This window comes from Pagrus pagrus, assembly GCF_965226575.1.
Source record: "Pagrus pagrus genome assembly, chromosome: 1".
NCBI classification, from domain to species: Eukaryota; Metazoa; Chordata; class Actinopteri; order Spariformes; family Sparidae; genus Pagrus; species Pagrus pagrus.
The window spans coordinates 6,891,542-6,912,007 of NC_140185.1; the positions used below are offsets into that span (position 1 = coordinate 6,891,542).

Below are 20,466 nucleotides of genomic sequence, written 5' to 3' on the forward strand. Positions count from 1 at the left end.
TTAAAGATATTATTGAATCTGAAATGTAATAATTCCACTTTATTATGTTTCAAAATTGTAACTGAATTATTAATTAATTTATTAACTTATAACTAAAAATACGAGAACATATGAATGGGACAGACAAAATGATTTGGTTGCACGAAACAGGATATTATTTTGATGAAACAGATCAAGAAAATCAAGGATAGAAATGACTTTAATCGATTAATTCAGGGAAACTACAGTATTTATTGAATGTGCTCCATACATCATATTTCTTTTCCCTGAGTGGTGAATGCATGACCCGCCCCACTCCGCATTTGATTGGCTGACGCTGATATTTTTACCCTAACACCAACCAATCTAATCTCCTCATGCCAAAACTTCCGCAAATAGTCTCTACAACAACCAACCCCAAGAGACGAAAGCAACCAGTACTAGCCAATCAGAGGCAGAGTAGAGCAAGTCATGACTTCGCAATCCTGGAGAAAAAAATCCCCGCATCTCCCGGGCTCCGCCGTGCCGTGACGTTTGTGATACCCGGAAATAAAGGCGGAGTGAGAGCTCTCCTATTTTCCTCCGTCTATCTGCCAGACAAACTCAGCCAGGGGGACAACATGGATCCAAACACGACGATTCTCCGAGTCAAGAGAAAAAGGGGGACCGACCCCGCAGATGCGTTGTTACTGGCGTGCAAACGCATCCGTCCAGAGACGACCCAGAACTCAGGTGAAACGGTACCGGAGCCCAATGAAGCCGAAGTGGAAAACTCTGTCTTCAAACTCGTGGCGACCGTGGCGACACAGGTGAGAGGCCCACTGGTATGGTTAGCCAGCCAAGCGCTGCAGGCTAACGTCAACGAAGCTAGCGGGGGGAACGGGAAATACACGTTAGCTAGCGTCTTGGTATGAATGTAACGATTTAGTAACGTTGACTGGTTGTGAAAAAGCTTAATTTATCGTCTTAAAAAATGATGGTAGTCGTTGGAAAACAACGCGCCTGCTGTGCTAGTTGTTGTTAGCCTAGCGCTCAGACTAGTCAGCGCTGTTGGCCAACATTAGCGGTTACTTCACCGCATTAGCCTGGGCAATCGTTAGCTTGTTTTGTTGGTGTTGAACGTACAAGTGTGACGTGTTTGCTGGCCTTGAAAATGCTTCGATTTCTTTCAAGATAAAAACCGTTGTAGCTCCAACATTAGACTGTATTTATGTCAAACATCTAACAGTGTCATCCTTAATGCAAGCTAATTATCTGGTAAACATAGTCTGGTATGACGTCACGCTCAGTGTTGTTATAAATTAATTTTCCTGTATTCTGTCTGTCTCTAAAGGGCTCTTCATGTGCATAAACGTGTTGCTGCTCACTGTAACAATTATTAAGGAAGTGTGTTTTTAAGTGAGGAATTTTTAGTTTTTAAACTTAGTTGAAGATGGTGAGATGTTTTGCAGGATTGTCTAATGCATGCTTAATGTCCTACAACTTAAAGGTGTCAGGATTCAACAGTCTTCTCATATCCATGTAAGAGCCCTATATAATCTCACCTTCTGTCATTTCATCACCAGGATTCTCCTGTTCAGACGCAGGTCCGGCAGGCTTTGGCTCGGCCTCGCATGGCCCACGCACTGCGTCCCTCTGCTGCCAGTTCACAACGGATAATCGGGGACCTGCGAAGCACAAAGTGGAGCACTCGGAGGGAGGAACGCTACAGAATACTCTCCAGTCACCGTACAGGGCTGTCAAGCCCAGCTGAGCAGCAAACCCCCCAGACAGATGCTTCTGCAGATGTGGAGGAAACTGGGAAAGAGAAGGACAAAAGCTGGGGTCTTGGTGAAATCCAGGTGGTTGATCTCCTACATGAGAATGGAGAGGACCAGTCTTCTGGAAAGGTGAGTTGAGCATCATCGTAGCTGATTAAAGATGAGTGCTATTAGGATTTGTCTGTAATGGTATCGATTGCCATACTGCTCATTAACATTTGTACGCGCCAATAATTAATTTAAGTGATTGTTATTCATCATTTAGGGATAAGGGCCTGTAAACACTGAACTTCTCAGAAACAAAAAAAAAATACACATACTTTTCAAAAAGAACTGCCATTAGAATGAATAAAACTGATCAAAACAAATGAATGTGGCTGAGAGAATGAAACGGCCTGACCTGTGGTCATATTTGACTTGAGTCTACAATAGGGCAGCGCAGTTAATCATAATATTGTCAATGGAAAATGAAAATGACAATCAAATCATTTTGATGCAAATGTGATCGTTCTCACTAATTGCAAATCATACTGCAATTGATATCTATCAAACTAATTCATCAATGACACTGTGTTAATATTTTAAGAACCACTAGTGATTTCTCCTATATTATCACAATATCAAGTATTTGGTTGACAGTATTAAGATATTTGATTTTGTCGCCCATGCAGCTCCTGCTAAACAAGCTTAACATAAGTTAGCAGAAATGTGGCATCTTGCCCTCAGTCAGCTCCAAGTGACATTTTCATCATAAATGAGCTTTTTTGCTTGGCTATGTGCTTTGGATTTAGTCCAATTTTAATCCAAACTTCATCTCCAGTACCTGTGGTACTTGTAAAGCAGGAAATCTTTTAACATTTATGTTTTTTCAGTTCTGAATTTCTGTTTTTTCCTGGATGGCAATCAAAAGAAACCAATGAGCAGTACTGAGTTAAAATGTTGATAAAGGTTCTCAGTCATCCAGGTTATGGTAATTCTAAGTGCTGTATCGTAGGCAGCTGGACTTGTTTAAGTTTCTTGAAGACGTGTCACCTCTCACCCAGGAGGCGTCTTCAGTTCTAACTAACTGTTAGAACTGGCGAGATCCTACCAATAGCTTCTAAAAGAAGGTTATAGAATATCTGCAAAAACTGGAAAAGGACAAAGCTATTGACAGGCCATTATATTACAGACTGTACCCCGGGGAAGCCATCCCATGTATCTATGGACTCCCCAACATACACAATGAAGGAACACCACTCAGACCAATCGGCAGCATTAACTCAGTTACCTATAACATATCCAAGCACTTAGCCAGTATCATAGCTCCTTTGGTCGGTAACACTCAACACCACATCAAAAACTCACAGGATTTTGCCAACAAGGTGAGAGAAATAACACTGGACCCAGACGGAACAATGGTTTCTTATGATGTCACATTACTTTTTACATGCATTCCCACTCAAGAAGCTGTTAAAATGGTGAAAACATATCCTGGTTCACTTTAAACCTACCAACACGCTGAGGCAGAAACTTGTCCAATCTAAAGGACAAAACACCCAGGCATAACAGTAATGTAGTTTATGCTGTTCAATGCAGCCAAGACTGCACAGATTTGTACATTGGAGAGACAAAACAACCTCACCATAAACGAATGGTACGAAACAAGTCCAGTTGCCTACGATACAGCACTTATAATTACTGATTTAGGAGTGTTTGTATTTGTATCCTGACCAAAGTTGAAATGCCTTATTGAATTTTTTGTTTGTAAAAATTAGTTATTTTAAGTCAGGCAACATGTACAGAGCATTACACAGAAGGAAAGTGTTTTAGGAAAAAATATCGCAAGGAAGGGGATTAACAAAATCTTTACATGTACTGGTTTCTAATTGTGGGAGAATACCAGTCCTACCAATGCCTGAGTGACAGTCACATTACGTTGAGGGTCTGAGCTGCTTACCAACGTGCCTGCCAGGCAAGGACGTGGGCCTTAAAGAAGCTTGTGCAGCAGCAGCTTTCTTCATACCATCCAAAACACAGTTGTGACATTTTGTTCTCTTAAGGCTGCTTATACTGTTGTCAGAAATATTGATGCTGAATATTTTAAACTGTCTCGATACTCTATTTCACAGTATCAATACACTAGTACTTGGTGCTTTTTTTGCTCTCCCCTCCGACAGTGAGCATGCACCCTCTTTTAAGTAAAATCATTTTAATGTTGTTCTTAATACTTGGCATACAAGCCTTGTAATACTTATCTTTTAATTAAAATCCCAAATTTTATGCCTTCGATATTATGAACTATGAATTTTCTCAGTGGAATCCAACATGATATTGAATACCAATACTTTTTCAAGGTATTGTATTGAGTTTAGAAATGCCACTATCACAAAAACACTAGTTGTTGGTGTGAACTGTATTTCCATTAATTTTGCTAAAGTGAAGCACAAACTGTGAGAGTTGAAACCTGTCTGTCTTAACACCATCATTAACCCCCTAATGGCAGAGCCCCAAATTAAATGAAGTATTAAGAAAGTAGTATTATACATCACCTTTAAAAGTGTACTTTATAGTTTTGGGGCAGTTATTCTTTTTTTCCCCTCCTCTTTTTTTATGCTGAAACAAACTAACTAAAGTATCTTTGCTTCCATGACTTAATAAACTGAATTGATAAAAACTGACCCTAAAGAACAACGCAGTTTCATACCGTTATACTTTGTTCATATTTGGCGGACCCTGCCACCTTTCTAGCTTCAAACAGAGTTCTTGTGACCTTATCTTCCTCTGAGAGCAGCTTGTTTATTCAGTTATGGAAAAATTAAAATATTCTGAGTTTATATTATTAATTATTATTACTCATTTATATTTTAAATATAAAAATTTTGAGTTAGAATTTCTTCTCAAAAACTACATTGCCCCTTCAAGTTTAAGGTACTCAGTTTGTTTGCTGAACAAAATGATCTCATCACCAAAGGCTTACAGAATTAACAGTAAATATTTAACAGCTTATTAACACTTAATGCTGTTTGAATACAAAGAACAGATCTGTGTGTGGGTGACTTAAGGCGCTCAACTGCTTTAGCTGTTTAGCTCCTTGTTATAAAATGGAATTATAACCTAACAGATTCATAATCCTATGTTAATCTGTTGAAGTTTTTAAGTCCAGCCGTTAGTCAACATGGATATGGATAGCTACAGTAGTGATTAATATATTCTCTGGCTCTATTTTGGTAAAGGCGCAGTCCTCAGACCCTGAAGTGATCCTGTGTAACAGCACCAAGATGCTGCGGGAGCATCTGAGCGTATCTGGAGAGAGGCTGGGGGAAGAGCACCGGGAGCTGGACGATGACTACGTCTACGATCTTTACTACCAGGAAACGATCACACCAGGGTGGATCCAGGATGTCCTGTCTGTCAGGGCCTACGCCGATGAGGGAGAACTGGTGTGTGTGGATGGATGGACGGACAGATGAATGAGTGCTGAAATCGGAGTGAGTGAATGAAGAAATGGGTGAAGTAGAGAAAACAAGGGGCCCGAGCTCACACTCCTTATGTGCCAACAGCCTGAGAAATTTGTATTTGGGTAAACGGGCAGTCAGCTGACATGCAGCAGGTTAATGCCTGCTTGTAAATTTAGTCTTTATTAACTCAACGCAGTGGCCCTGGATCAATTACTGGGCCAATCAGTCCCACAGAACAATTTCTCTGAGAACACCAAAAACAATAATGAATCAACAGAAATCAAGCTTTCAGATAAACGGGTCGATTTTTTGTCCCAGGTGCCTGACCTTGTGGTTCATGAAGAGGAGGTGTATGAAGATGAGGATGACGAGAACGAGGAAGCAAACTGGAGGAATGACTACCCTGATGAGGGGAGTGGTTCAGACAGTGACAGAGAGGAGCGCTTTGGTGGTACGTACTTTATTAAGGTGTTGGTTATTCAAGTCTATGTCAGTATCAGCATTGGCTGCTTTTTTTCTCTTTCAGCTTAAAATGACCAAAGCCAGTGTAGGCAGAAGCTGCATAAGCTTGGGTAATACTATCATTGTAATGTTTGGCATCACATTTTGGACCACACCACTTCCAAGACCCGCTTGTTTAGTAACATCTCGTAGTGAGGGTGCAGATTACAACCAACTGAATACCACTCCACTCACCAACTGAATATCCCTTCAGTCACTCATCCCTTTCCAAGAGTGTAGGAAAACTTCAGTGACCTTCAGTTAACGTTAAACATGAAAAACCCTCCCTAGAGCCAGTAGCCCCGTACACACTGTCCCTTCAGTGCAGGAATCATGCGCTGATACTCCGCCTCGCTGTCTGTGAAAGTTAAAGGGCTGAGAGGGGGGACAGTTTCGCTCCGGCTCTGATCCGCCTCTGTAGGTAGTGTCAGAGCCACAGCAGCGGCAAGCCAGCGTCCGTGTGAATGGAAAAGCCAGAGGCACGGCTCAGGGGTGTGTCGGTCTGATGGTGTTCACAGTCTGACCGCTAAACAGATCCTTCACTCATCAAATAAAAGAGAAACCAAACAACAGTAATGTGGTAACTGGTAGTGTCCTTGTGCAACTTATGAGGAAAAAAGTTATACGTGGGAAAGTGTTTGTCATCCTGTCTGTACCGACTCTTCGTCCCATTTCTGCTTGAAAAACAGCATCTGTCTCCAGCAGCAGAGCCAGGAGGCTCCTGCAGTTGAATGGAGGTGATTATGTGAAGCAATTCACAGCAAAAAACTTCACCTTCCACTATTATGTTGTCTTAGTTACTGTCTCTGGCAACTTGTATTGAAAAAAACACAGCGACGGTCAGCCCTCCCGACCAAGACTTCAGTGAACTTTCCCCCAGAAAACAGCATCCCTCCACACGAGTGAGAGAGCCAGACGGGGTCCACTGTTTACTGATGCCGATTATGTAATTGTCATTTTGAGCCAAAAATTCAACTTTGTCACTTTCCATGATGCATTGTGGGTCAGCATCTCAATCACAACACATTATAACCGCATCCATATGATTCTAAACAGTCAGCTGATACATGTTCAGATTAACGGGTCGTAACCAGGGGAAACGCGTTAAAAACACACACATCTCAATGTCATGATCGTGTACCGTCACACCTCTTTTGGTTCGGCTGCTTGGTTCAGTGTGAACAAACAAAGGCGGAGAAAAGGTGAGCCTTCACTGCGGCAATAATGTGGAGTCTCTGTGTGAAAGGGGCTAGTGTTTGGTTTTCCCGTTCTGGGCTACTCTAGAAAGAAGGTAATGAAAATGCAACAACTTTTATTTTCAGGTGATTGTATGCTAATGAAAATATAATTTATATGTTAGACCTTTTCTGCCAAAAGGTCCCCCCCCCCAGTCGTACTCACTGCATCTTCTTGAGTGAAGTTCCTTAATTTCCCTTTTCAGAAAACATATATATATAGAAAATGGGTGGTTTGTTGTTTAGTCTGCACAGTGTTAAATATGTCTGAAATCAAAGTCGTTTTAAGTTACAGAATTTGTGCTAAATACTCATCAGTCTTCCCATCACTCATTGGCTGGTTTCTGTTGCTTGTATTCAGGTTACTGGGAGGAGGAGCACTCGTACAGCCGGAGGAGCTGGCAGCGCTACCAGAGGGAAGTGCTGCATGAGCTGGGCTGCCGTGGTGAAGAGGAGGATGCGGATGATGGAGACAAATATGATTCTGATTGATCTGTTCTAACACACAGCTGTCAGTGGATCTTCCCAATGCCCTCTTCAGAAATAACCCCATAGTCTATATCCCTGTGTAGGTGAGAGGGGAGGAAAATAACTGCTCAGATGGCACAGAACGGAAACATGCCCGAAAAATGTAACTTCAACAAATCAAAGTGTAGCAGTTTGTGTGTAGCACTCATCAGATTTTTATGGCACTTCAAGCCGAGTTGGCAGAAATATCACATTGTTGGTACCGGTAACAATCCACTTGTGTTCCAAAGTTCAGTCCTATTTCAGTGTGTTGGAAATGCTTTTGTCACAAAGTTTGTCGACCACGAATGGTTCAGAAAGTTGAGCTATTTGGGTGGAACCCATCCCTCTCTACTACACAGGTGGGCGTTATTTCCAGAAGGATCCAGAGTGTCTTTTTTTTTTTTTTTAAACTGTGGTGGAGTGAACTTGTGTGCGCGTGTGTGTGTGTGTTTGTTCAAAGTGGATGTGTGTGTGTTAGAAATGTTGCGTATTAGTGTTACATGCCTGGTATGCTTTGTGCTGTTAACACTTCTGTTAGTGAGATGTCTTGGGCCGCGTGTGTTTGCAATTTAGGGTGTTTGCATTTTGTGCATGGTAGTGTGTGTAGGTATAACTGTGTGTGTTAAGATTTTGCATAATGTGAAAGCGTGGTGCATTGTTTCTGTTGTGGGTGTGTGTGAGTTTGTTTCAGAAATTCCCCTTTGAAGTTCAGATTGTGTCTCTTGGATGCTTGTTGAATTAAACTTTTTGTAAATATGTAGATGTGTATAAAAAGAAAGCTTTCAAAATAAACTTCAAACGTCTCCGTGTCAGTTTGTCCTGCATGATTAATACACTGCTGAATGAGTTAAAAAAAATAGGGCTACAATTAACGATTGTTTCTATTATCAAATCTGTCAAACATTTTCTTGATTAAGTTTACTGAAGAAAAGGACTAAAAAAACAAGAAAATATCCACATTTGAGAATTTAGACACTTTCAGATGGGTTGTGATTAATGACAAGTAATTGACAAATTGTTGTAACTAAGAAAAACCTACTCAAAAGAAAAGTTTGAGCATTGAACAAAAACTCATTCAAGATCCAAAGAGAGGCAGCTGTCAGGTGATCCACAAGAACTCATGTTGAATAAATGTTAAACGTTAAAAGAGACGAGCAAGAAAGCAGACCGATTCGATGTTTTCTTCAACTTCTTCCCTAAGGCAATACATTTTTTTTAAGAAGTAGGCTAATGAAAGCAGGTGTGAAAAGTTAGTGTAGAAAATCAGTCTCTGCTGCTCTGACATTGTAAAATGGCCAATCCATAAAGTGTAGGATTAAAATCTTGCTGTACGGTCAACTTTTACATGTTGGAAATGTAAATAATCCACGATTAAGGAGAAACTCATCTATCCTAACCTGTTGCAGGATCCTAGCAGACGGAGGAAAGACTTAAATGTGGATGCTCCAGTGGATAATCCATCTACAAAACTGTGCACTGAGGAAAACAGTATGTCTCTCATTCCATGCCTAAACAGCAATGATTTGAGTTGTAACAATTGTAATTGTATAACAGTTGAGCAGGCACCTGGTGGCCATATGGCACTTGTGTGTATGACACACAAGTGCAGTGCCAGAGCAAACCAATGCTATAGTATGATCTAGTACTAATGTAAGAACTCTAATGGGTTGGTTGTTTATGCTGGAAGTGTAAAGAAAAGGCATTTATCATTTTCAAGACTCGATTCAAACATGTTAGAGATCATGTTAAACAATGAATAGTTCCAGAATAAGAAATAAATCTGTGTCAGGCAGAGTTCAGCTCTTGATGTGATTGCTCCAAACATAGTCCTTGAATTCTGGCCTGTAAAGCACAGATGAGCAACATGATTAGATATTTTCATGGAACAGAGCTCGACTGTCCTCAGCATACTGTGTACACATACACTTTCAGTGGCGAATACTTTAGACATTCCTGGACAAAACTGTACAGATGACCCAGTTTATATGACATTTTTTCCTTTTATCTATTCATGCTTTGACTTGAAGTACCAGCCCTTTATCTTTATTTACATTTTTCTACTTAGTGTTTTTTGTTATGCACCAAAACACAAATTCAAATTGTGAAAAACTGCTGGTAAGAAATGTGATTCTGATTAGGGCACTTGTGTGTCCAAGTTACATGTCTGGTCAATATACTGTACAAACACAAATAGTTTAGTTGTAGGTGGTGTTTATCAGAAAAAAGCACAAGTCATGTTCTACTTTAGATACCTGCTCATGTGCAATCCTTTGAGCTTGAAGATCTTCTATTTGACCTATGTCATCTTTTCTGAGAACACCTGCTCCTTGACCTGTCTCCACTCCCACCCATGGATGTATGATATAACAGATCCATGCTCCCACCAGGCCTCTGCCTCCGTTTCCTGGGACACTGCTGGTTGCCCTCCCATCATCCTCTCTGACGTGATGATGTGCTTTGCTCTGGCGTTTACTCGCCATCAGAGTCAATGATGCTCTAACATGCAAAACGTCGCATTATCATGAGTCCAATAAATATTCACGTTTGTGAATTACTGAGGGTAACAGAAGAAAAATGTAGCAGGCCCACCACCAATCTTGATGTTTTAGCCATGCCATATCTAACGTTACCATAGCCAGCTGTTGCTAGCTAACCAGCAATAAGTTACAACATCAAAATACACTTTCAAAACAATTTCTGAATGCTAACAAAGCTGGCTTGACAGCTATCAGTGCTAGCAATGGCAATGTTGGTTGTTTACATTCAATGACAATATTAGGTGTTTACTTACGGGCGAATGAGACATGCGGTAGCTACTTGTATTTAGATGTTGTGATGAAAATGATGCACCGATACACTCTCCTTCCCACCGCTCATGAGGACTTGGGACTCCGTCGGTGGTATTCGGCAGTCTTCGGACAGTGCGCATTGCATTCATGTTTTGGGGGGAGTAGCTTTGGAGAGAGGTCTGAGTGCAGGGGGCGGGGTTTACTGGCTGGATACTTGCAAAATCTAGCCTGGACTTGACGTTTTTTCCATCTTACCAACCCCAGCTTTAAAATCTTAAAATGGCAGCTACTCTCTCCTAAAAACTTCCAGAACATATGGATATGAAAATATTCATCACTTCCCAGGATTAACTCCTTGAGACAAGATGTCTCCTTCACTTTAAAGTCTGTTCTCACTGTGTGTGCACTGGAGGCTTCAAGTTTCCACAGCACACGTGTTTGCTGAATGTTCAGGATTGGCTTACAAACTACTTGTGATGTCACAAATCATGCTGGTAGGACCGCCTCTTAAAATCAGATTTTCAGTGAGCTCAAAGAAAAATGACATGTTCATTAATGAACCATCCTTCTTGTGTCAAACTCTGCACATACATCACTACACAGTGAAGCTGACACATTCAACTGTAGAAACACAAAGAAAAACACAGTTTTGACTGAAGGGGGAACTTTAATTTTACCAGTTCAGTGAATATGATCTTTAGTCCCCCACATATTTACCTTGTCATACAAATGACATATTGCATTTAGTTTTTGGACATCAAATTGTAACTTAATCTGTTCTTGAATGTACTGGGTTCAGACAGTAAGTATTAGCAACAACTCAACACATCTGAATTAATTTTAAAAAAAAAAAAAATATATAAAAAGAGGTTAATTCATCTCACAGCCTGAGAGTCTGAGGTGACAAGTTATTGGTAAGTGTAGGTGACTCCATGAATAACTTTCAAAACATCTGTCAAGTTGTAAGTGCTGTATCGTAAGCAACTGGAGGTGTTTCAGTTTCTTGAAGACCTTTCACCTCTCATCCAAGAGGCTTCAGTTCTCTTGAACGAGAGGTGAAATGTCTTCAAGAAACTGAAACACCTCCATGACCTAGATGACTGAGAACCTTCATCAACATCTGTTATAAGTGCACTTTTCTGATTAAAGCCATTTCCTCGCAGGGATTTTAGGACAGGTCCAATACAGTGTGAATATGGTACACAACTAGAAGTAAACACTACAATCGGATGGTATAACGGAGATCACCGTGTTGGTGTTGGTTCTGGGACATCACAATTAATGTTGCTCCAGGACCATGATTTCAACTTGCAGAACAAACAATGATGACAACCACATCTGAAGTAAGTTTTTGTGACTAAATGGGTCAAGTAGAAGACTCTCATGCAGGAGACTGGGTTTGGAATGTAGAGAGAGAATACTTTGTTAGATTTAGGGAATTAAAGTTCTTGGTTAGGTTAAACGTGCACATTTTCCCAGTCTTTTTCCCTTGAGTCGCTAAGCTGTGACATTACAAAAAAGTGATTGGACAGTTTCAATGATGGTCCTGGAGCAACATGGATGTTGATGTTCAGAGAGAAAAACACAAGCATGGTGAAATCAGATTCTTCTGAGATGTTTACCTAAATTGCTATTTTGACCTAAGCCTGAACATCTATCGACGTCCTGAATAAAGCATGTTGAACATTGTAAAGAATTCGAGTAAACTGGTTTGGTGCTACGGTGTAAAACAAAGACAAAGAAAAGGAAGGCTATACCTTTCTTCAATGCAAGACAGACTGGGTTCAGACAGTTGACTCACCTCAGCCAAAACACATTCACAAAAATATTTAAATACCCAAGTTTCTATTTCAACATGTAGCAACAAGAATTAAAATGCAGAAACGGCATTAAAAAGATGACTCAAAATCTTCTCATAGCAGCAGACAAAAGACATTTTCTTCCCTTTTTTCATTTAGGAAGTGACATGAACAGATAATTTATGATAGTTTAATTCTCCGGCAAGATTAATCACATTCACACATGCTTCAAATCGTATCTTTCAGTTCAAATGAGTTAAATCCATATAATAAAATATATTTGCATTAAGTCCCAATGGTCATGTGCAACACCTGTAAAATCTCCTAGGCACATACTATAGGCATTTAAACAATTACCTGTAAAACTTATAAGGCAAATCCTTCATCATAGAGGTAATCAAATAGTGAATTATGTAGAAATTAAACTAACAATATCCATAATATGCAGTAGAACAGTACTTCTTTTCTTAGGAGTTCAAGTACTTGAAGGTCCTGGAATTCCACGTTAATTCTGTGTGTGCATTGTGTGGCAGCATTTCCAGTGTTGTAAACAAGTCAGTGAAGTCTGAGTCTTTCAACATAGTGTAAAGTATAATAAAAGAGTCATAAATCCCTTGTTTCACAACAGAATCCCTCGTCTGGTCTGTTGGTGACTGTCAGCTGTGAGGCTGCAGAGACTGCTGGGTAAAGTTCTTGAGTGTATTGGATGCTATTCACTTTTGTCCATCTCTGTCAGTACACAGTAGCAGCTGTATTGGGTGAAGTGAGTCAGAGAACCTGCAGTAAGAGACAGTAACATGTCAGCAAGTTGTTGAGACAGTAACGAGCAATACAGTTGGAAATGTCAGGTATGCTGGATGTGTAGTTAACTTACGCAGCAGCTTGGTGATCGTAGGTGGTCGTTTGGATTCTGGAAGATAGACACCAAGGAAATAGACAGGAACCCCTGACAGCGCGATGGCAATGCCAATCAGAGAGTTGATGGTGTCGCAGTAGAGAGGAACTGCCACCAGGAAAACAGCACACAGACAGAACACCACCGGGTACAATAAAGTCAGCTGTAGAGAGAGACATGAGGAGGGAGACTGTGAGGCAGAACCACAACAACTACTTTGTATTCTCATACTTCATTTGAAAATCTTTGCCTCAATGATATGAATTTGATTCAGTTATTTTTAATATCATTTTCCCTTTACTCCTACTGTGATGGATTTAGTGTTGGGGCAACATTTTTGGAGCACAAATCTGTCTCAGTGCAAGTCTGCTCACATTTGAAGTCGCACACAGAAAAATAAAAACCTCCATATGAGACATCACCACCCAATTACAGCAACTTAACTTTCACAGCCAAGTTGTTGGTTGGTATCACAGTGCACAACCACTGAGAACAATTTTAACAATACAGAAATTAATGTGTAGAAGTTTGCCAATTCTTCAGAAATGTGGCAGCTGCATGAACACACAGCAACGTTCTTGCTCTTCTGCTGTGATTTACCAGCAGTTGAGGTGTAACAAGAAATAAATGATTTCAAAAGACATATTCACTCAAATAAAAATAAATACAATAAAATACACCAAGCTGCAAGAAGAAGGTGCACACTGATGTTACATCCAGTCAGTGTATGGGCACAATGTTTACTGGTTTACGGACAGACTCCCACAGGTGTGTTTGACTGGCCTCACCTTGAGCGGTCTGTGTCTGTCAGGCTCCTTCCAGCGGAGGTAGATCTGCCCGGCGATGGACAGACCCATGAAGAACCAGTAGCTAAAACTATAGTAGTTGATGAGTTGGAAGACATCCTCCACCGTTAGGTAGATCAGTGACATGATACACTGGACAGTGGCCGGAGGGAGAAGGGCAGGATGGAAAACAGTGAGGGGAAAAAACAACAGATGTCAATAAATGTCACAGTATTCATTTCAATATGAAGACCTCATTAGTTCCACCTCTTAAATGATCATCATTTTCATTTATCTGAGGTGGATAGGTGGTTTAATGAAAGAAGTGTCATATTTATTACAAGCAAAGAGTTGCCAGATACTTTTAGTTTCCATCATAATCATATTCTATTTATTTTTTTACAATTGAAACAAGTCTAGCATTAAACAAAAATATATTAAAAATAGTTAATACATTGAAGGAGACTAGTAAATGAGAGGCCTCCACCTTGCAGTAGCTGTACCTCCTGTACTTCCTCCACTCTATTCACACTCACATTAAAGATCAGAGCCGGGATCGGAGTGAATCTCTGTATGTGGATCATGGACAGAGCATCTGGAAGGTGGCCCTCACGAGAGCCGACAAAAAACAACCTGGACACAACAAACATGAATTACAAATAAGGTTTTGTCATATGAAAATGAGCATTTACTCAGCCAGATTAAATAAGTACAAAATATTCACTCTAGATGATTGCAGTGTTTTGTGTGTGTTCTACCTGGATGCAGCAATAATGGAGGCGTTGAGGCCTCCGTAGCAGGACAGAGCCACAGCGATGGGGATGGTCCAGCTCATCACACCAAGAGTGTGATCTGCAAAAGTCTGAAGCAAAGACAGAAACTGATTCAGCAGCTGCAGTTTCAGCTCATGCACGTGCATCTTGTCTTTAATGCCATCAGCTTTTTTCTGTTTACGGTTAGATCACTCACCACTGCCACTGCATCACTGGCCAGTATAGCACTAACATCCAGAACAGCATAGTAGGCCACATTGGTGAGGATGTAGATGATGGTGACAATGGGCATAGAGATGGCGATGGCCAGAGGCAGGTTCCTATAAACAACAGGACATCAGATCATTAGCTGGCTGATTTAAGGATTCTTTGTTGTTTCGGAAACACAAAAAGGTGAAGTTACCTCTCAGGGTTTTTAATTTCCTCAGTCACAAAGTTGAGGGTGTCCCAGCCGGAATAGGAGAAGAGGGCAGAGTAAAGTGCCAGCGCAATATCACCAGGATCTGTAGACGATCCCTCAAAGGATGATTCGAAGTTGGATGTATAACCTAAGATGGAGACAAAATAATTAAAAGGAACAATCAGTGATTCTTTTTTTTGCATACATGTACAAAATTGTGTGACCAGTCACATTTGTTTTGGTTTTGCCCTCGTTTATGGGAGCTAATATTTCAAACTTTCTATAAAATCAGCAACTGGATTTTTCGCCATGACAGTATATCTCATGCACTCACAGAGGGTTCGCCTGTGACTCCTAAGACTGAATGCAGATCATGTCAGTTGATATCTCACTAAAGACTGGTAATGTGTTATTCCTTTGTTGTACAGTGCAACACACGGAGGTCAGGATTAAAATTTGCTGAGTGATCCTAAGCCATCCCATCAATCATTTGCCCAAACCTCAAATTCTTGTTATTTTACACAACAAAGAGCTCTGTGGGAAAATGTCTAATCTAAGAACACAGTGCCACCACTGATCACAGAGCAGGTGGGTGAGAGAGGGCTGCAACTAACAATTATTTTCTCCAAATCATTTTGTCTATAAAATGTGAAAAATGCTTATCATAGTTTCCCAAAGTGATGTCTTCCAAGTTCTTCTTTTGTCAAACCAACAATCAAAAACTCAAAGACTCTTTATTTACCATCATAAATGGCGAAAAGCTGAAAATACTCACATTTAAGAAGATCGAAAGCAGCTATTTCTTTTTTTTTACATGTTTACTTAAAAAATGACTAAAACAATTAATCCATTATGAAAAAAGCTTGAAGTTGAATTTCTTTTGATCGACTAAGCAATCCATTGACTAATCGATTAATCGACTAACCGTTGCAGCGCTAATAGGGACTAAGGAGAGGAAATGGTTGCTGGTGTTGCAGTGCTTACTGGACGCTATCCGTGTTCTTGATTTTTCCTTTAACTGTGTGACCCCAGCAAAAGTTTGAGCCTATGGCACTTTGAAGAGTTTTGGCATAGAGGAACAATGTGCAAAGGTGTGTACTGCAGTGACACCACTCACCCTGACACAGCTTGACGATGCCGGTGATGATGATGACGATGAGGGCTGCCACCTTGGCATAGGTGAAAACGTCCTGCACACGGGTGCCCCACTTTACATAGGCAGAGTTGATGAATGTCAGTAAACCTGAGGAGAGAGGGGAGTTCCATACATGTTCCATCCCTGTATGAACAGCTACAGTGAGACAAACAGTAGAAGTACTTACATATACACGCTGCAGCGATGAATCTGGATGCTGTATATGGTGGTTCACATGTTGGAAAGAGTGGCTGCACCAGGTAGTTTGCAAATGTAATGGCAATGACCGCCTGGCTGGTGGGCTCAATAATCAACAAAGATGTCCACAGACGGATAAATGCAATGAAGCCGCCAAATGACTCCAGGATGTATGCATAAGATGCCCCTGATTTGGTGATAGTTGTGCCCAGTTCAGCATAGCAGAGGGCCCCCACCACGGAGAACAGACCCCCAATGACCCAGATGACTAGCGACAGGCCATAAGAGGCGCTGTAGATGAGCACACCCTTTGGGGAGACAAAGATGCCAGAGCCGATCATGTTTCCTACGATCAGGCTGATTCCATTGAGCAGCGAGATCTCCTTCTTAAGCTGCATGCTCTCTTTGGGCAGCTGCATATGATCGGACAAGTCGCTGGCACTGCCGTTCATCTTCTTGGACTCTTCATCAGCGGCCATGTTGCCGTTGTCTCAGGGCTAAACCAGCAGGAACCGAGGACCGGCTGTGGACGCTACAGGCCCTTATCCCGTTACTGGCAACCTCTGGAACAACCTGTCCAACAGATTCAGATGTAGAACTTAATTTTTGGTGAAATAAAGATCAATTCCAAATTGTAAATCAGAAGAGTGACTTGAGACTTGTAATACATCTCTAATGTATCAAATAGGGTAAAAGAAAAGTCAGTACCTAAGCACAGGATAGAGGTTTGGGAATGGGAAACATGACATAATAACGGGAGTTGGACACTTTTCTTTAGGGTGATTTAAAGCGCCATGATGGTGAAGGTGATTCAGGGGGGCCAAGGCTCATGCATCAACATCAGCTACAGGACAAAGAAGAAATCAGCTTGAAATGTGGACAGAGGATTGTTATACAGACAGGTCAAGCTGTAGCATCCCTTATGATTTCATGTTTACAAGGTAAACGTATTTTAACTTTTTATAAGGGACAAATATACTGAAATAAAGGGAACAGTGTGAACTGTCTGCATGCTGGAAGAGCTTAGAGAGAACTAGTGGCATTCAGCTGAGGGGTTTGCAGGTTAGAATGGCAGAAGTAGTGCTGTATATAACGGAGATGTGGAATGTACAATTTACAGGACGATAATATAACCATACATCAGACTGAAGGGCCGGTTATCACAGTGGGCTGCTGCTTTAGTGTTGTGTCTGTGTGCATGTGACGTTCACGCTTCAATTCGTCATTAGGCATCTGCTCCACATGCACAAACTCACCACCACACACCACCTGTTTTTCTGACGATGACACACCGATCAGTGACACAAACAACCACACTGCTTTTAACTTGAATCTCATAACTCAACAACACACTTTCCCATATAGAGATCTAAACACAGCGATGTCCTCCTGCATGGATTCATTCAAGCTCGGAGCTGAAGGTGCTAGTGGTGTGAGTTGTTATGTGTGTGTGTGTGTGTGTGTGTGTTAGCCTGCGAAATGTGTCAAGCACTATGCAACTCAGTTAACAATCCTGAAGAAGAAAGAACATAGGTGTGATGTACAGTACAGTAAACCTTGGGTGTGTTAAAGCTAGGAATATATCAAAGACAGCAACTGACATTCAACACTTATCATTTTATAACTCTGTTGCAATCTTTTGACATGAATCCCTAAAAGTGACCTAAATAGACCTGATATGTGGAAATACCATGGATTCCAACTAAAGAACGACAGGGAGATGAGGCACCCTCCTGCCCTGCAGGATCTGCTGGAGGAAGGTGTCTGGCCAGTGGACTAACACTTTGAATTTACACTCTCATCTCTGACACCAGCATCAAACTTAGGTCTTCACTAAAAAAAGATGTGCGTCTTGTCTGTGATGCGTTAAAAGTATTAGTCTCTTATAATCTAGTGATTCCAGTATATTTTAGTGCCAGTTTTAAGCATATTTGGATGTTTATCAGGATGAGAAAATTCTTTTTGGCCGGGATAATCGTGACACGAGATTTTCATATTGTCCCACACCGTGCCAGGACTGTCACCCTCTCTCTTCACCCATCTCTCTCAGAGAGGGAGGAAGTGTGGCACACGTGGCAAACTGACCTCTCATTTTCTAATAAAAACATTTAGGTATCTCTGATAACTTTAAATTCAAACAGGAAGCAGAGTATAATGCAGTGAAAATGTTGAGAGACGGTCAACGTTGGGGAGAAGACTGGTGTCCATTGTTATGTAAGATGGCAACTCACAGAGAGGTGCAACATCTTCTCTCCACATCATTTGAGAAATCAAACCAAAAATAATAACAATGATATAAATTAATAAAAATGAATAGGCAGCTTTTTTGATAACCAGTTATTTGTTGAGGTAATTTATGAAGCAAAATGCATTCTGTGGTTCCAGGTCTCTGATGTGAGGATTTATCAACGTAAACTAAACATCTTTTTTTCTTTTCTTCTTTTTTAAATTTTGGACTGTTTGTTGGACAAAACAAGCCACTGGAATAAAGAACTATTAGCTTTTGTAAATTGTGACAGCTATTTTTCCCTTTTTCCTTTCAAATTTATAGACCAAACAATTAATCAATAATTGGAGACAATTATCAGCACATTATCAATACTGACAATAATAGTTGCAGGCCTAGTTTCATTTAATATTGTGTCTCTTTAGAGAGGGGGAGAGCCATTTGAGAGTTGTTTTGAACTCACTGAGTAAATATTGATCTTTTTAACATGTATCATCTTACATCCAAGGTTTGTTTGTTTTTTATTTGACGACATTTAACTAAAATCCTTCACTAAACCTAAGTATCTGTTTCCAAACACATGTAATATATAAGAATTACAAATGCCAGAGAAGCATCAAAGTTGGATAAATTGTAAAAAATGATTTGCAAGAAAGTTTACAGTTCAAGATCAGACTCGAAACATGCAACTGTGTCAGCTTCCAACAAGACCAAACCACTAACAGCGTATTACTTATAAAAAGTGAGCAACATAAGCAGAGGCTTTGTCCACAGAAGGGCTGGCGGCGTAATGATGAGTAATCTCTGCTGGCACAACAGCTTTGATGGTCTGAAACAGTTTGGGATCAGCTCATTTCATTTTTAGGCCAGTGTGGATCAGTCTATTAACTGATGTGATGTTAGATATATACTGGGAGACCAATGTCTACCGCATAACAATAATAAAAACACCCTTTAGCGGTACAAAGCATCCCGGACCAGCGTGTTCTTCCTGAAATAAAATCTGTCAAGTAACACAATTACTAACCCTGACTTCCGCTGATGACTTTCAAAATAAAGTTAAACTCATATCTATCAACTTTAGTGGAAGTATTTTTTCTCTTTAAATGTTTTTTTATTTTTTATTTTTTTTACTGAATATATCGAGCATTATTTTTATAGACCAAACCCACATATGTCACATACAAGGCTTTACGGTCCACGAGGTAAATGAAGATTAATGGAGTGAATTCAAAGAGCTCCAGCTGCCTGCAATGGCAAAACGATGACAGACAAAATATAGCAATATTTTCTGTTATTAGACAGCCGTACACACGTCTGAAATGTGGCTTAATGAGCTTTCAATAATAATAGCCCTATTTTTGAATCAATTTGAACAGTGCTAGACCATTACTAGCTAGCATACACTAACGTTATTTGACACCCGGTTACCTTAGCCTATTCTTTGACCTGACAGACTGACGGTAACGTTACACAGCATGTCTTTGAATCCTACCGGAGCTACCCAAACAAAAGATGTCTGCGTTTACCTCACCTCAGTGAAATGGCTTCAGCTAAATAAAATACAGTTAGCAATGATAGTTTGCTAATGTTGGCTTTAATTTTGAATGTGAAACGCCGGTAGCGTCTCAGCTATCTGCTGTTAGCTTGCCGCGATTCCATACGGACCCGACCTCCCTTTTGTCCCGGTAACCTGTCTAAATTCAGATTTAATTTGATATATCCTCGACGAATACACACGCACTGCCTCGCGTTAACCAAAAACTATCCCTCGGGGCATTTTCCAGTCTTACCTGTGCTGGTCTGCCTCCTGCCCAGCAGTTTTGACAGCCGGCCAACACGGTGTCCCCTCACTGAATGCATAAGCAACCGTCAACAACTGGCTGCTGCTGTTCGGGGGAGACGTCATGTGACGCTGCTACATATGATCTATACTACATATGCTTTACACTACGTATGCTTTACAGTACACACAGACATGTTACATGAAAGAAAGAAATGGAGGAGTCACTGGAGAAATAAAACGAATGTAGATGCTTT

The 20,466-nt window shown here is 40.6% G+C and overlaps 2 protein-coding genes across 2 annotated transcripts; one reads left to right on the forward strand and one right to left on the reverse strand.

Annotated features, from left to right (window-relative positions):
- Window positions 1–431: 431 nt before the first annotated feature.
- slc7a6os (solute carrier family 7 member 6 opposite strand) lies at window positions 432–8,234 on the forward strand. The gene is made up of 5 exons (XM_084354737.1): window positions 432–788; window positions 1,545–1,868; window positions 4,955–5,161; window positions 5,498–5,630; window positions 7,277–8,234. Exons 1-5 carry the CDS (start codon window positions 600–602, stop codon window positions 7,405–7,407), a joined length of 984 nt encoding a protein of 327 aa, XP_084210863.1. The 5' UTR covers window positions 432–599; the 3' UTR covers window positions 7,408–8,234.
- A 3,955-nt stretch (window positions 8,235–12,189) lies between these two features.
- Window positions 12,190–20,420, reverse strand: slc7a6 (solute carrier family 7 member 6). The gene is made up of 10 exons (XM_084341549.1): window positions 20,220–20,420; window positions 16,189–16,772; window positions 15,984–16,109; window positions 14,870–15,014; window positions 14,663–14,786; window positions 14,452–14,555; window positions 14,230–14,326; window positions 13,697–13,846; window positions 12,888–13,071; window positions 12,190–12,790 (listed from the first exon to the last, which is right to left on the reverse strand). Exons 2-10 carry the CDS (start codon window positions 16,676–16,678, stop codon window positions 12,723–12,725), a joined length of 1,488 nt encoding a protein of 495 aa, XP_084197675.1. The 5' UTR covers window positions 16,679–16,772; window positions 20,220–20,420; the 3' UTR covers window positions 12,190–12,722.
- Between the last annotated feature and the right edge of the window lie 46 nt (window positions 20,421–20,466).